This window comes from Grampus griseus, assembly GCF_964374135.1.
Source record: "Grampus griseus genome assembly, chromosome: 3".
Taxonomy (NCBI): Eukaryota; Metazoa; Chordata; class Mammalia; order Artiodactyla; family Delphinidae; genus Grampus; species Grampus griseus.
In genome coordinates this window covers 76,471,204-76,486,192 of record NC_139019.1, presented here as the reverse complement: position 1 = coordinate 76,486,192, position 14,989 = coordinate 76,471,204, and the positions used below count along the sequence as shown (strand labels likewise).

The window sequence follows — 14,989 nt, the reverse complement described above, 5'->3', positions numbered from 1 at the left end:
AACAGTGTGACACATAGGAAACCCTCGACAAATACTAGTTAATATCATAAGTACTGTATTTCCAAATGATGGAATGATCACAGGTGTTTTTCAAATTGGTCCCACAGGATATTAACAAGACCTATACGAGAAAGGAGTCTAGTAGTTACATATGTTTGCAAACAGTGGTTAAAATTAAATAAATTTATTGATGATGTGTATCATAAACCTTCAAGCGTGGTATGTAGTACGCCATCTGTCCCAAAGTTATTTGATGACAGAACATCTTTTTACCCCGAAGTAGCATTTGAGGAACTAGTATTTTGCAGAACAGACGTTGGAAATCCTGGATTATACTGATTTAGAGAAAAATAATCTATTTTTTCCTTATCAAATATAGACATAGAAAACAATAGCATGAGAAATGTTTAACGTCAAAGAAAGGTTGTATTTTAAAAAATTGCTTTTAAGTTATTTGTTTGGCACTCAAACTGTCTTTTTCCTATAGAAAAATTATCATTGGGAATTCCCTGGTGGTCCAGTGCTTTCACTGCCATGGGCCCGGTCCAATCCCTGGTCAGGGAACTAAGATCCCGCAAGCCGCGAAAAAAAAATTACCGTTAATTATGGCTGGGTCCTTGCGATAGTTCCAAAAGGAATCTGTAGTTGCCTCCCCTGCAGCTTTTCTGGTTTCAATGTTCCATGTTTTTAGAAACATTAATTTAGAAATAATTAAATATTTCCAATAAAAAATAGAATGTAATATATCTGCAATGCTAGAAATTAAAATTGAATAAGAAAATTAATTTAACTTGACTGTACATATTTGAGGAAAAACAAGTGAATTAAAAGACAATAAGGAAAAAAGACAATAAGGAAGTAGACAAAGACCTCTATAAATCTTCTGAAGGTACTTGTTTTACATATAACTTAATTAAAAAATTTGTATCTTCCATTTCCTTGGAAGGAGCATATTACAAGTACTAATCTTCTGCCAACCAATCATCATCAGGGACTTTTTCGAGAAAGAGTGAAAGAACAAGTGAAGGAAGGAAGGAAAGAAAGAAGTATTTCAGAGATAACTGGTTAAAAACGAAGAAGAAGGAGCAAAGATGTTAAAGAGGATGTGCATGAGAGAAAAAGATGGCCCAAGACGAAACTAATTGAGCTACAATACAGTCGACTACTTACTGTAAGGAGAGAAAGTAGCCAGGGAATAGGCTGGGTCGGGCTGGTCTGTGTGTCAGCCGTCAGGGGGCACCACTGCGAGGCAGAGGAAGGGACAGAAGAGGGCTTTGAAGATGGCTGGGAAGCAGCCTGGCAGATACCCATGACTGGGAAGTTCCTGTATTCAGCAGTTTAATCACCTTTAATACTTAGAAATACCTTATTTCAGATCTGTTCTTAGCCTAATTTTCCTAAAGAAGCTTGTTAGACTAAGAAAATTTAAATAATTCTGCTATGTTTATATGAGAAGTCAGCATTAAACTAGGATGAGTCCATTTAAGTATTAATTCTTTTTACTCAAAAGAAAAACCACCCCAGCATCTAACAAACTAGGTGCTGTTCCAGGTTTAGGGCAACAACAGTGAACGAAGCAGATAAGCTCTCTCAGACTCTTGGAGCTTACCTTCTAATGTGGGGAGACAGACAAATATGTCAGATGGTGATAAGTGCAGTGAAGAAAAATAAAGCAGGATCAGGGGAATAGAGAACGGTGGCAGGTATGTGTTTATGTGCTGTGTTATATAGTGTGGTCAGGGAAGGCCTCTCTGATGAGGTGACATAGACAGAGACCTGAGAAAGGGCTAGATGAGCTCAATAGATATCTGCATGGGGAGGAAGGGCATTCTTCCAGGGAATAGCAACTGTAAACACCCTGAGGCAGGAAGCTGCTTCATTCCGTTCCCCAAACGCAAAGGAGTCCAGCATGGCTGGAGCAGAGTAAGTGAGACGTAAAATTCTACAAGATGTGTTAGATAGGGGAGGAGATCATGTTGGACTCCCAGGCCCAATTAGAGATTCTCAATTTTACTCTAAGTGATTTTGAGCAGAATCGTGACATGTTTGACAGTAACTACTGTATGGTGAATTGACTAAAAGTGAGTACGGGCAGAAGGAAAGAATTAGGAAGCTATTGCAGGAGTTCAGGCAAGTGATAATGTGACTTGTTTCCTGTCTAGGATCAGTAGAATAATACACCTTTGTAAATTGATGTTGAAGAATAAAATCCTTGTCAAATATCCACAGTATTTAATAAATATGTATTTAATCTTTATTAAATTTTCTGTGCTTCGGGAAACTGTGTATTCATTTTTCATATGTTTATCAATTATTTCCTTAAAAGCACTTCAGCTTAAACTGCTTTTCAGAAAGCTCTTTGATCTTTGTTTAAAACCATTTTTCATGTTTTTTTCTTCTGGAAAATCTATCGTTAGAATTCCGTGTTAAGCAAGTTTCATCATTCTTGGCAGTAGAAGCAAATAGTAGTAGTAACTGCATGATTCTTAATAAAGTGACTTAAATTTAAAACAGTAATCAAATGGGTAAAAATGCAGACCTGGATATTTGTGATGGTCTCCTGAAGAAAGATAAGCTTATATTTCTTCCCAAGTGTATGGGTAGATAAGGGATTAGCCTGGTATGGCAATGATACAAGCTATGTACATTTTTTAGGGCATACCTAAGAAGAATAAAAAATATTAATGATAATAATATCTAACATTTAATTGTTTACCATGTTCCAGTCATTGTTCTAAGCTATGGAATAGCCACTATTATTTCTATTTTATTGATAAGAAAACTGAAGACCAGAGATGTTAAGTTACTGGCCCAAGGGTATACAGTTGGTAAATAATGAAGGAGGATTTGAATTTAGGCAGTGTTGACTCCAGGATGTCTGGACTCTTCAATACTGCTCCTCAAGTCTTGCCTTACTGTAGTTATTCAACTTCCCAATATTTTTCAGCCAATAAAAACAAAATAGTCTATGTAGAATGACCCTCCCAACCCTCCACTAAGATCCTGTGATAAGGAGGGTTTTGCAATTTAAATCACTAGCAATGAAGCATCCTTTTAAACACAACTGCATTTTTATACAATGACATTTTCACAATTCAAAAAAATTCTGGATTTATCCTTTATGTGAAAAGAAGTTAGGTGTTTTACAAAAAAGGCCAACTATTAATGAAAAAAATTCACCTGAAAATAAGAAGTTTAAAAGAGAAAGTCCAAACAATTTTAATTTAAAAATGAGATTACCTTTATTTCTAACTGAGCTAAAGGATGTTGATACTAGATTATTAGAGAAGAAAATATTTTGGGGAGTAATTTTTTTTAAATTTATTTTATTGAAGTATAGTTGATTAATAGTGTTGTGCTAATTTCTGCTGTACGGCAAAATGATTCATATATATATATTATATATATATATATACATACACATTCTTTTTCATATTCTTTCCCATTATGGTTTATCACAGGTTGGGGAGAAATTTTTAAAGAATAATCTATGCAATAATGATATCAACTTTAATAGTATAAAGAATTCCTATTCATAAAATGGCACTCTTCTGCCAGTACTAGAAAATGATAATGTGATAGGACTTACAAAGATACACAGACTAAGAATACTCTTCCTACTTTATCATAAAATATCATTTTATAGAAAATAATCACTCTTCTAAAACACCTTTAAAAACTATTTGTAAATTCAGACCTTTTTATAAATGCATTATACCATCTTAAATTTCAACAAGCTCTTTATAGTAAGGTAGGTTTATTAAAACAGGAATCCCAGTTGGTTTTTCCTATTTACTATCTTTCTATTTAAGGTTTTTTGAATCACCATCTTTTATACATTTCTAAGGTCCACAGAATGGAAGGGAAGAGGAAGTCTGGCTTGAGGCTTTGATCTGAGAAATTTAATCCCATACTCTTGTGTATAAATTGTTTCATACAAAACAACACAGCTGTGGCTAAGGTAATAAAGAAAGGACCTTTGGAATTCTAAGAATAGATTATATTTTATATCTATTTTAAGCTCCTAGTTGGTTAGAAGAATCACAAAATAAGAAGTCCTTCATAGATACTTTATCAAAATCTATTTATTAAGCTTAGGAAAAATAGAATACACTGTCCCACAGGTCAAATTTTAGAGTTACTAATCACTACTAAAAGTATTGATAGCTTTAAACCCTTCTAGAAGTAAATAATTTCATTTTACAAGGTTGAATTAAACATCAGATTAAACATAGACCATCAGAATTATCTTTGCCTTATTGATTGGTAAGGCTGTTCAACAAGGCAGCAGACTCAGTTGATGCTAATCCTGGTGTAATTGTTTTTTTTTTAAAGCAATATCTGGGAGTTTTTTTGTTTGTTTAAGTTTATTTATTTATTTTTGGCCGCGTTGGGTCTTTGTTGCTACGCGCGGGCTTTCTCTAGTTGCGGCGAGTGGGAGCTACTCTTTGTTGCAGTATGCATGCTTCTCATTGTGGTGGCTTCTCTTGCTGCGGAGCACGGGCTCTAGACGCACGGGCTTCAGTAGTTGTGGCACGCGGGCTCAGTAGTTGTGGCCCGCGGGCTTAGTTGCTCCACGGCATGTGGGATCTTCCCGGACCAGGGCTCGAACCTGTGTCCCCTGCATTGGCAGGTGGATTCTTAACCCCTGAGCCACCAGGGAAGTCCCTGGTGTAATTGTTAATAGTATCCTTTTACTCTAAAAAATGTGCTGATCTGGACAATAAATTAGATAGATACCTTATCTCAATAAACAACAAACCAAACCAAAAAAAATTTATACAGTTTTAGAACCTACATTTTCTTTTCAATAATACATGGGAGCCATTTCCATGTATCATTTCACTTTTTAAAACAAAATTGACTAATTTTTACCCAGTTCATTACTACTAAATATTCATACTGTTTCTAATTCTTTAATATAACATCATAATACAATAATATCCACGGAGATAAATCTTTCTGTATATCTACAGGTTAATTTCTAAAATTGGAATTTTCTAGGTCAAAATGTATGCATATTTCTAAGTAATTTGGAATGTAATGCCACATTTGCCTCCAGGAAATCTGTGCCAGTTTATACTCCCAACGGCAGAATATGAGAAGGCCTATTTCCAATATAAGCTTTTCTGCTGTTTAAAAATCTTTGCAGACTCTATGTGTGAAAGAAAAATGGTATCTTCTTATTTTAATATTTTTCAGACTACTGAGTTTGAATCTCTGAAAATATCTTGGCCATTTGTGTGTCTTCTGTTGTGAATTGCTTATTTATATATTTTGGTCAATTTGTTAATAGGGTATGTCTCTTTCTCTTATAGATTTGTGAGAGTTCTATTAATATTAACCCTTTATCACTTGTAAAAGGTTAATTTTAGATAAATAATGTTATAATGCTGTTTCCTGGCTCCAGCATAAGGTTCTTGTTGAATCCCCCTTGCATCATTCTCTTTCTGCCTTATCTCTGGTTAACATCTGGTTAATAGGATGTTTCAGTGGGGTTTTTTTGTCTTTTTTTTTTGTGGTGCGTGGGCCTCTCACTGTTGTGGCCTCTTCCGTTGCGGAGCACAGGCTCCGGACGCGCAGGCTCAGCGGCCATGGCTCACGGGCCCAGCCGCTCCGCGGCATGTGGGATTTTCCCGGACCGGGGCACGAACCCGTGTCTCCTGCATCGGCAGGCGGACTCTCAACCACTGCGCCACCAGGGAAGTCCCTGTTTCAGTGTTTTATATAAAGATCCATGCATAGATATTCTCTTCACTCTCCTCCACCAATCATATAAATGTAACTTTTCCCTTTTCATAATAAAAATGTTCGTTATGAAACACATTAAGCCTTGAAATGTTAATTTCCAGCTTAGAACTGGAGAGACACTAATTTTTGGCTTTACTGACTTTAGTTGGGCAGGTCTAATCAACACATGATCAAAATGCTGTTAATAAAACATGTTCTGCTGGGAAATGTGACTCAGAAGGACTCTATTACCAAACATCAGTCAAAGATAAAAACAAAACAAAACAAATCTATGTAGAACTATGAGTTTTAAAAAATTGTAATAATTGACAAATTATAGGAAAAAAATCTACAATTTCAGAGAACCTACATAATTTCCAGAAGAGTGGGGAAGGAATGCAAAGGGGTTTCTGGGAATGCTTTGTTTGGCTAAAGAAGTGCTAATTGTCAAGTAACATAAACTAGGCAGGGACAGGCAGGTTGTCCCTCTATGTGGATAAATGAAAATTCCCTCACTCCAAACAACTTTATTTAGTATTTTCTTATATAATCTGTTAAGATATATACATTGTGAAATCTTCCAGTTTGCAGATGACTTTTAACTTTTATGTATGAAATGGCAAGTAATGATAATGGTGTATCAAGACTGTAGAGAAGAAAATTTGCATTATAGGCAAATATAAAACAATATTCAAAGAAAAATGATATAAACAGTGCATATTAATCAACTAACATATAAAGTGACAGAATGAGTAGGAATAGACTAGAACTCACTGCAGACAGATACTGGATTATTTAGCTGCTACAGTCAAAAAGACAAACAAAATGCCAAATATCACTATGAAATATATTGAGGGAAAACTGAGATCATCCCAACCTTTAATAATCTTTTGCAGTTCTGATCAGTGTACCTCAAGAAAGCAGAACAAGGATAAAAAGATATGCAAATTAGGAAATGGGGTAGGGGAAGTTCTATAAGGAAAAACTAAGGGAGGAAACTAAAGAAATGCCACTGTAAAAGAAGCATATACTGATAAAGCTACAAAGATGATAATAAGAGAGACACTTAAAATATTTAAAAGAAGACACTTAAAACACAATTGCACATACATTTCTTATAAAAACAGAAATGAGGTGAGGGGAGGGATAGTTAGGGAGTTTGGGATCAACATGTATACACTGCTATATTTAAAATGCATGACCAACAAGGACTTACTATATAGCACAGGGAACTCTGCTCAATATTCTATAATAATGTAAATGGGAAAAGAATTTGAAAAAGAATAGATACATTTATATGTATAACTGAATCACTTTGTTATACACAGGAAACTAACACAACATTGTTAATCAACTATACTCCAGTGTAAAATAAAAAGTTAAAAAAAAAAAGAAAAAAAAAAAACCCCAGAAATGAGGAAAAGTAATAGGGATTGCCTGGAAATTGATAGAGCCAGAAAGTGGCAGAGACATGGCTGTGTGATAATTGCTTTGGGACAAAGGGGAACCAGCAAATGATGAGTAAGAAACTGAAGAGATTAAAAATATACATCAGGCAAAAGAACAACAAAGAAGTGTGCCCAAATATACAAGAGATGTGAAATAAAAGACAAAAGGAGGGCACTGATTTTTTTTTTTGGCCGCGCAGCTTGTGGGATCTTAGTTCCCCAACCAGGTATTGAACCTAGGTCCTCAGCAGTGAGAGCTTGGAGTCCTAACCACTGGACTGCCGGGGAATTCCAGGCACTGATTTAAATTAACTGTGAAGAAATTTAAGACCCTATAACAGTCTTTAGTTAAATGAAGGGAAAGAGTTTGTAGCAGAAAAAAGGAGATAAAAAGAACTTTCTTATTTCTTTAATTTCCAGATACATGTTTGTTTCGCATTTTGATATGAACATATTAAACACATATGTCTCATGCTGTGTTAGCTTTTTCTTTCACCAAAATCTATTTATAAATTGATGGTACTTTTTGCAATTTATGGTGCCTTCAAACAGAGTATTTAGATGTTATTGAATTTAAATGTTACTGAATTTAAAGTACTCTTCTAAATTAGATAGAAACAGTTCTATATAACTTCTGAATTTACGATGGCTTTATTCTTGTATCTTTAACAAAAACTGCTAACTACCCATATCCAGATGTTGCTGTTCTAGACCTATGGTTATGCTAATAGACATTAGAAGCTAGTAAAATAAATAGTACAGAACAATCTAAATATTCTGGGGAGAAATATGTTCATAGCATTAACATTAAGGGACATTTGTAACATTGTAAAAAAATTAGTAGTTTCAAAGTGGATGGAATAATCCAGAAGGGAAATGCTTACATTTTAGGTAGGTGGTGGTAGAGAATCAAATGATACACAAATCATATCTATAAAGTTATAGACCTGAATATCATATGTGGCTTACTTTATTGTCATATCCTGGTTGTGAATCTTTTGAAGGAAAAATGACTAGAGTAAGTGAAGGCCAAAGGAACCTGAGAAATATTATCCTCATTTTTCAGATACGGATTTGACTCACAGTTAAGTGAGCTGGTCAAGGGTTGTGAACAAGTCCGCAGGGCCTCTGACTATTTTGCTTATTCATTTTCCAGCATTATTACAAACAGATATTTACATAATTGCATTACTTACCAAGCATAGTAGGGTAAATATCCACAAGAGAAACCACATTTGATACTTGTAGGTTGGTCTTAATTCCCGGTCCCATGATCAAGAGTGGGACATGGGCACTAGCTTCGTACATACTCATTTTATAAAACTGACGATGTTCCATGGCCAGCTCTCCGTGGTCTGAGGTGTATATGACAATCGTTTTCTGAAGAAGATCTAACTGGTGAAGAGCCAAAATAATTTCACCTGTAATATAAATCAAGGTAAATCTTAATTAGCTATTAGCTCATGTTTTATTCTATCACAATAAGTTCATAAGAACTCTACCCTCTAAGAGTTTGTCAGGATGCTTCTTAACATCAGAATGTTATCTACTGTACTTTTTTTTTTTTAAATAAATTTATGTATTTATTTAGGCTGCGTTGGGTCTTTGTTGCTGTGCATGGGCTTTCTCTGGTTGCAGCGAGAGGGGGCTACTCTTTGTTGTGGTGCGCGGGCTTCTTATTGTGGAGGCTTCTCTTCTTGCGGAGCACTGGCTCTAGGCACGCAGGCTCAGTAGCTGTGGCTCGGGGCTCTAGAGCACAGGCTCAGTAGTTGTGGCGCCCGGGCTTAGTTGCCCCACGGCATGTGGGATCTTCCTGGATCAGGGCTGGAACCGTGTCCCCTGCATTGGCAGGCGGATTCTTAACCACCGAGCCACCAGGGAAGCCCTATCTACTGTTCTTAAGTAACTTATACCAGAGTTCATGTGCCTGCTTCTCAGTGGATGGACTAGAGAGAGGAAGGAGAAAATACAATACCCATAGGATAAGTTTCTTTATTTGGAGATCATGCTGGCTTGCTTTCTATGTTTCTATCAGACAATGGGGGAAAACATTACCCCCAGTGACTCAAATGAGAAAGGAAAGACAAGCCTGGATGTCAGCACTGTGCATGTCTCATGAAAGGACTGCTATCACCGTCGACCCACAATTCCTGCCCAGCGGGAGGTGATAAAAGGGTCAGAACCCCTCCTCCTGCTACCCTTTCTCTCAAATTCCCAGTCACCAGATCAAGATCATGCCCATGAAGTTGGCTGAGTGTTATGGAAATCCTACCTTTGAAAAAGAGCTGGAAGCAGTACAGATGGTATATGAATGTGATTTGGCATATTCTTGGGCAGTAAAATTTCTCTGACCACTCCCTCTCTCTAAGTGACGTGAAACTTCCTCCTCATTGCAATTAAGAGAACACAGTAAGGCGTAGTCCAGAGAGAAGCATCATCTCTACTTTGGCAGTTTCTGAATCTGGCCTACAGGAGTCTGTATTATTTAAAAAAAAACAAAAAAACCCCCCACAAAACCCACAGGTGATTCTGAAGTCCAGTCAGATTTGAGACCCACGGCTCAGGAGTTATTAACGGAGTTCAGATCATCAGGGCATCAGGGTCTTTCAGCTGGACAACTGTAATTGCTTCCTAATTAGTTTTGTGCCTCCACTCCTCTTTCCCCTTCATAATATCCCTTGTACCACTCTGGTGGCTATCTTTCTAAAATATCTGATCATGTCACACCCCAGCTTAAAACTTTCCCACAGCTTCCCACTGTCTAATTCTTGAGCAAGTGCAGCACCTTCAGCTACCCCCTAGACCTTTACCTTTCACAATCCTAACTCCCTAATTCAGTATAATTCTGGATCAATGTACATGGGGAAACTGATTTCAGCTTTAGTTAAGCCTTGCTCTAAACGGCCTACGGAGAATGGATTCGTTTTACACTTATTACATGTCTGGGAGAAGTCACAAGGTTCTACATCTCATCTGTTTAATCTCCTAGAACCCAAGATGCCTTATAATTAACTGTGTTTGGCTGAATACTGATTCCTGATTAAATCCAGCAAAACGTTTTGTTTCTAACAGATGATAGTTTTCTATGACCTTTTTTTTATATATATATGAACAAATCTAAGTATCTGTTAATTTATGAATAATTAAGATAGAAAAGACTTTTATTCTACTATTAATAATGCAAATTATCCAATTTTTATATGTGTCAGGAATCTTAAAATTCTAAGTCTGAAGTATCTCAGCAACTGTTGCAATAAATTTTCTGAGGATGTTCATACAAGTCACCAACCAGCATAATCACAGTTCGTTGGAAAAATATTTTACTTTTTCCTCATGTGATTGCTTTTGAATTATACCACTTACCAAGCATAGCATCTGTCTCAGCACACATAGCGTAATAAAATGCTCTAATATCCTTAATTTCTTTTTCTGTAAACTTCCCAGTGCAGTTTTTGGTATAAGAAGAGTAATAATCTATAGGGTGCATTTCTGACAGAGGTGACCACTTTGGGATTTTGATGGCATCATAGGACACCTAAAAAGGGGAGAAAAACAAAGTTGTAATATTCCTCTCTTCCAACAAGAATATATGGTAAACTAGACAAAGTTTTATTACTTAGGTTAGTAGAAAAGCATGGTTGTGAATTATGTAAAGAAAATAGTAAATCAAATACATAAATTAGGAACAGATTGTTAGTATTCCCAGTAACAACAAAAGGTATATATCAATATCTGTATATATAATAAGACAGCTGTGAAATTATTTTAAAGATTATATATGTCAATGAAAAGCATGAGCTATATTAGACAGTATTCTAATCCATAAGTATCTAATCACTTTAATATAGTTGTGTGATCAATTCAGAACTTCAGAATCAGTAACCTAAGAATCTAGACTCCTTTTTCCCAGTAGTTCACTAGTAAAAATGCCAATATCTAGTGAGATAGCCAAATGTTTAAGAACAAATACAACTTTTTAATACATATAAATGCTTACAGTTTTGGTGAAAACCATTAAGACTAGACTTAAGTCATACATATCTTCTAGTCATGTAGCTTTAATAAACTCAAATATCTACTTAAATTATTTGACTCATTTCATTAGGCTAGTACTGACTCCTGACAAGTTTTTTAAGATAGAGCCAGTTGGAACTTTTAATTTAATTTAATTTATTTATATTTTAAAATTTTTATTGGAGTATAGTTGATTTACAATGTTGTTAGTTTCTGCTGTACAGCAAAATGAATCAGTTATACATATATACACTCTTTTTTTAGATTTTTTTTCCATATAGGCCATTACTATTGAGTAGAGTTCCCTATGCTATACTGTAGGTCTTTATTAGTTATCTATTTTATATACAGTAGTGTGCAGATGTCAATCCCCGTCTCCCAATTTATCCCTCCCCCACTTACCCCCTGGTAACCATAAGTTTGTTTTCTATATCTGCGACTCTACTTCTGTTTTGTAAATAAGGAACTTTTTAAGAAGACATGAAGTATCTAAAACTTCGACACTGTTTCCTTTAAAATAGGGTGCACTACATAGTGTTTCTGGTTAGAGGTTTTAAAGTAACTTAAATTTGATTTAAGGTAACACACTTCAAAACACAGGCAGTCCTCGCTTTACATGGTTCAGGTATGCACGGATATCAGTTACCACAGCTTAGTTAAATAGCACCAGTTCCCCAACAACAGGGTTCACATTTTAATTACTGTTAACCAAAATTTCAGAAATGGAGACCTGACTGAAATAAAAATGTGTTTATATGGGGTTTGTTAGGACTGAAGCCCAAGAGACATGGATTCAGGAAGCACTTTGCAGTGTTCCATAGGACTATACAACGGGAGAGACTTATAAAGGCAAAAAGCTGCAGGGCCACAGTTAGTTACACGAGTTGTTTATCAAGAATTATAATTGGAGTTGATGAGAAGTAAGAAGGCTTAGGTTGTTTGGGGTCTGAAATGTTTGCATAGTTACAAGGGGAGACCTTGAGACCGTAAGGCTGCAGCTGGCAGGTGTTGTTCTGAATACAGCTGGTGGTGTCCCTGGGCCTGGTACAGTTCAAAGAAAGTTCAAGTTTTCAGTGGTGCAGAGACGTGTCTGAAACCAGATCCTCAATGGCTGCTCGACTCCAGTTTGTATGCCTGACTCTGACTGCTCTATTATCATATAAATTTGTCATCATTACCCAGGTATATTAACTGCGAGTTATTGCATAAAGTACAAACTTTCACATTCATATGCTGCTAGTTCTTTAGTCTCTACATCACCATGTAGATTACATATGTGTATCACAGTCAGTGATTAATTGTCATTTCTTTCAAAGTTTGTCTGTGTTTGATCACTGCACATCTTTTATTTAGTACATAAACAGACTGCAAAGGTGTGTAGGTATGCTGCCTCCTTGTCTCCCAGTGATAAATCCATGTGATATAAAAATGGATACTCAAAAGAGGAAATTGATCAACAAAGATGAACATACAGTTAAGAAATAAAAAGTGATAACACTGCAAGTAAAATTTGAATCAAAAAAAAAATTTTAAGGATTTTTTTGATGTGGACCATTTTAAAAGTCTTTATTGAATTTGTTATTATATTGCTTCTGTTTTATGTTTTGGTTTTTTGGCCGCAAGGCATGTGGGATCTTAGCTCCCTGACCGGGGATCAAACCTGCACGCCCTGCATTGGAATGCGAAGTCTTGACCACTGGACCACCAGGGAAGTCCCTGAATCAAATGTTAACTGGAGTTATAGAAGAAATAGCTGACCTGGGAATGCTGACACTGCCACCATTTGATACACTCAAGATATACAGCCAGAGGAACTTAGTGAAAACATAGATATAAGTAAGGAAGGTCGTTATGAAGAAAAAGATGAACATGTCCTAGAGGAAGTGACACTAGCAAAAATCTTCACATTATAGGAACTCTCAGGAATATATTATGACATTGAAAGTGCAAAGGGTAAAATGTTGGAAGGTGATCCAAATTTAGAAAGGAATATGACAATTTCTTGAGACATAGAGAAGATGCTTGCTTTGTATCTTAAGTTACACAATGAGAAGGCAAGCACTGTTCAAACTATTCTTGATTCTTTTTTTTACAAAAAAATCAAAACACTTTAATTCTTAATGTTTCTAGTGTTTTCAATTACGGTACATTAAATAAACATTAGTTTTACTATTTTGTCATTTCCCTATACGTTTATAACCCAAAAGAAGAGTTTTTAATGTTTTGACAAATGTTTTTAGAGTTCTAGAAAAACGGTCATTTTCCCAATTGATTATTAAGATCTCTTTATACAGTTTCAGCTTGCCACAGTCATTTTTACGCTCCTGAAGCAATGCAAAGTGAGGACTGCCTGGACTCCTAAGAGAGTATCTTTTAGTTTAGTTTTTTTTTAATAGACATATTATATGCAAATGTATTCAACTTAGAAGTAGGTTCTGAGTTTTAACACATTATATTTTTGTAAAATTGTCCCTTTAGTTTCTGTCAACCAGTTATTGGTCAAGTTTGATTTAATGTGACTATGCAATTTTCCAATTTTTCTTTAAAAATGATAATAAAAGAAACAGTGAGCAAACACCAATAATATACAGATAAAATGTTAGCTTTTACCTCTGAGCCCACACAGTATACCTACTTTTTTAAGCCAATAAAGAGATGTGTGAAATGTTGAAGATCCAAAATTTTCTCCTGAAGATGGTGAAGGATATGGGTGTGGCAAATTTAATCCCAAGTACAGAACAAATGGTTGAGTGTAATTAATTGCTTCCTTTCTTAACCAATTTACTGCTCTATCTGTATTCTTCCAGTCCCCTTCCATCACTCTTACTTTAGTCTTTTTAGGGACAAGATTAACCATAGGCCGGCCTTCTTGTCTGAGTAAGAAAGCAACATCTCTTGTCCAGGCTTCCACACGATTGCTGAGGGGGCAAAAAGACAGGTATACTGTAAGGTATTTTAGAAGTTTTAAAAACTGACTAAGCATAAATAAAAGAGAGCAATATGGAAAACAATTTTTAGACTCAGTCATGTAAATGTTCAGACTGACTGTACTAGATCTCATTAAGGTACTGAGCATTGCAAATTCAAAAACCAAGAAAAAAAATAACAAGAATCAAATATTCACCTATGTGTTCTTTAAAACTAAGACATTATTTACAAAGGTTACTTTTTTCTCGTAATAAAATATTTAGTAAAATAAATATTTCAAATTCCTAGTATTTCTTTTGAATTTTTTAGCATTTTGTCTTTTTTTCTGTCAGAATAAGAGAGATAGTATTTCTAACCAAAGCTACAATAATTTCCTCCTATCACTGTCTTTATATTTAGAAAAATCTTACCTCCCATGTGTACCTTAGGTGTTTCTGAAGCCTCAGGTTTTACATTGTTTTCAGCTATATCTTTTCTCATTATAAGAACAATTTTGACTATGATTTAAGCTAAGCTAATGGTGATGCAAATTTCTAGATGTATTTTCTTTAGCTGGTAATTTAAAAGCTAAATGATTTGATCAATTAAATTACTGTAAATACTTTATCTAACTGCTTCATAAGTATATAGTAGTACCACTACTTTTTCCTCAATAATGTATGTATTTTTTTAACATCTTTATTGGAGTATAATTGCTTTACAATGTTGTGTTAGTTTCTGATGTATAACAAAGTGAATCAGCTATACATATACATATATCCCCATTTTATGTAAGTATTTTTAGTTGGCATAATTGTTTAGGAAGAACTCTTGGACATTTCTAAGAAGCCTGTTTTTATGTTCTGGTTGAGGCAAACACCTCTGAAGTG

General features: G+C 35.2%; 1 protein-coding gene across 4 annotated transcripts in view; it reads right to left on the bottom strand.

The window, feature by feature from the left end:
- Window positions 1–14,989, bottom strand: part of ARSK (arylsulfatase family member K) — a 42,703-nt gene that overhangs the window by 3,548 nt on the left and 24,166 nt on the right. For 3 of the 4 annotated variants that reach the window (XM_082649808.1, XM_082649805.1, XM_082649807.1), the window contains exons 4-6: window positions 13,828–14,110; window positions 10,542–10,713; window positions 8,375–8,599 (exon numbers count right to left, since the gene is read on the bottom strand). In XM_082649808.1, the coding sequence (XP_082505934.1) occupies window positions 8,375–8,599; window positions 10,542–10,713; window positions 13,828–14,110 (680 nt within the window). The remainder of the gene's footprint in view (window positions 1–8,374; window positions 8,600–10,541; window positions 10,714–13,827; window positions 14,111–14,989) is intronic. The other variant, XM_082649806.1, reaches the window with a different exon arrangement.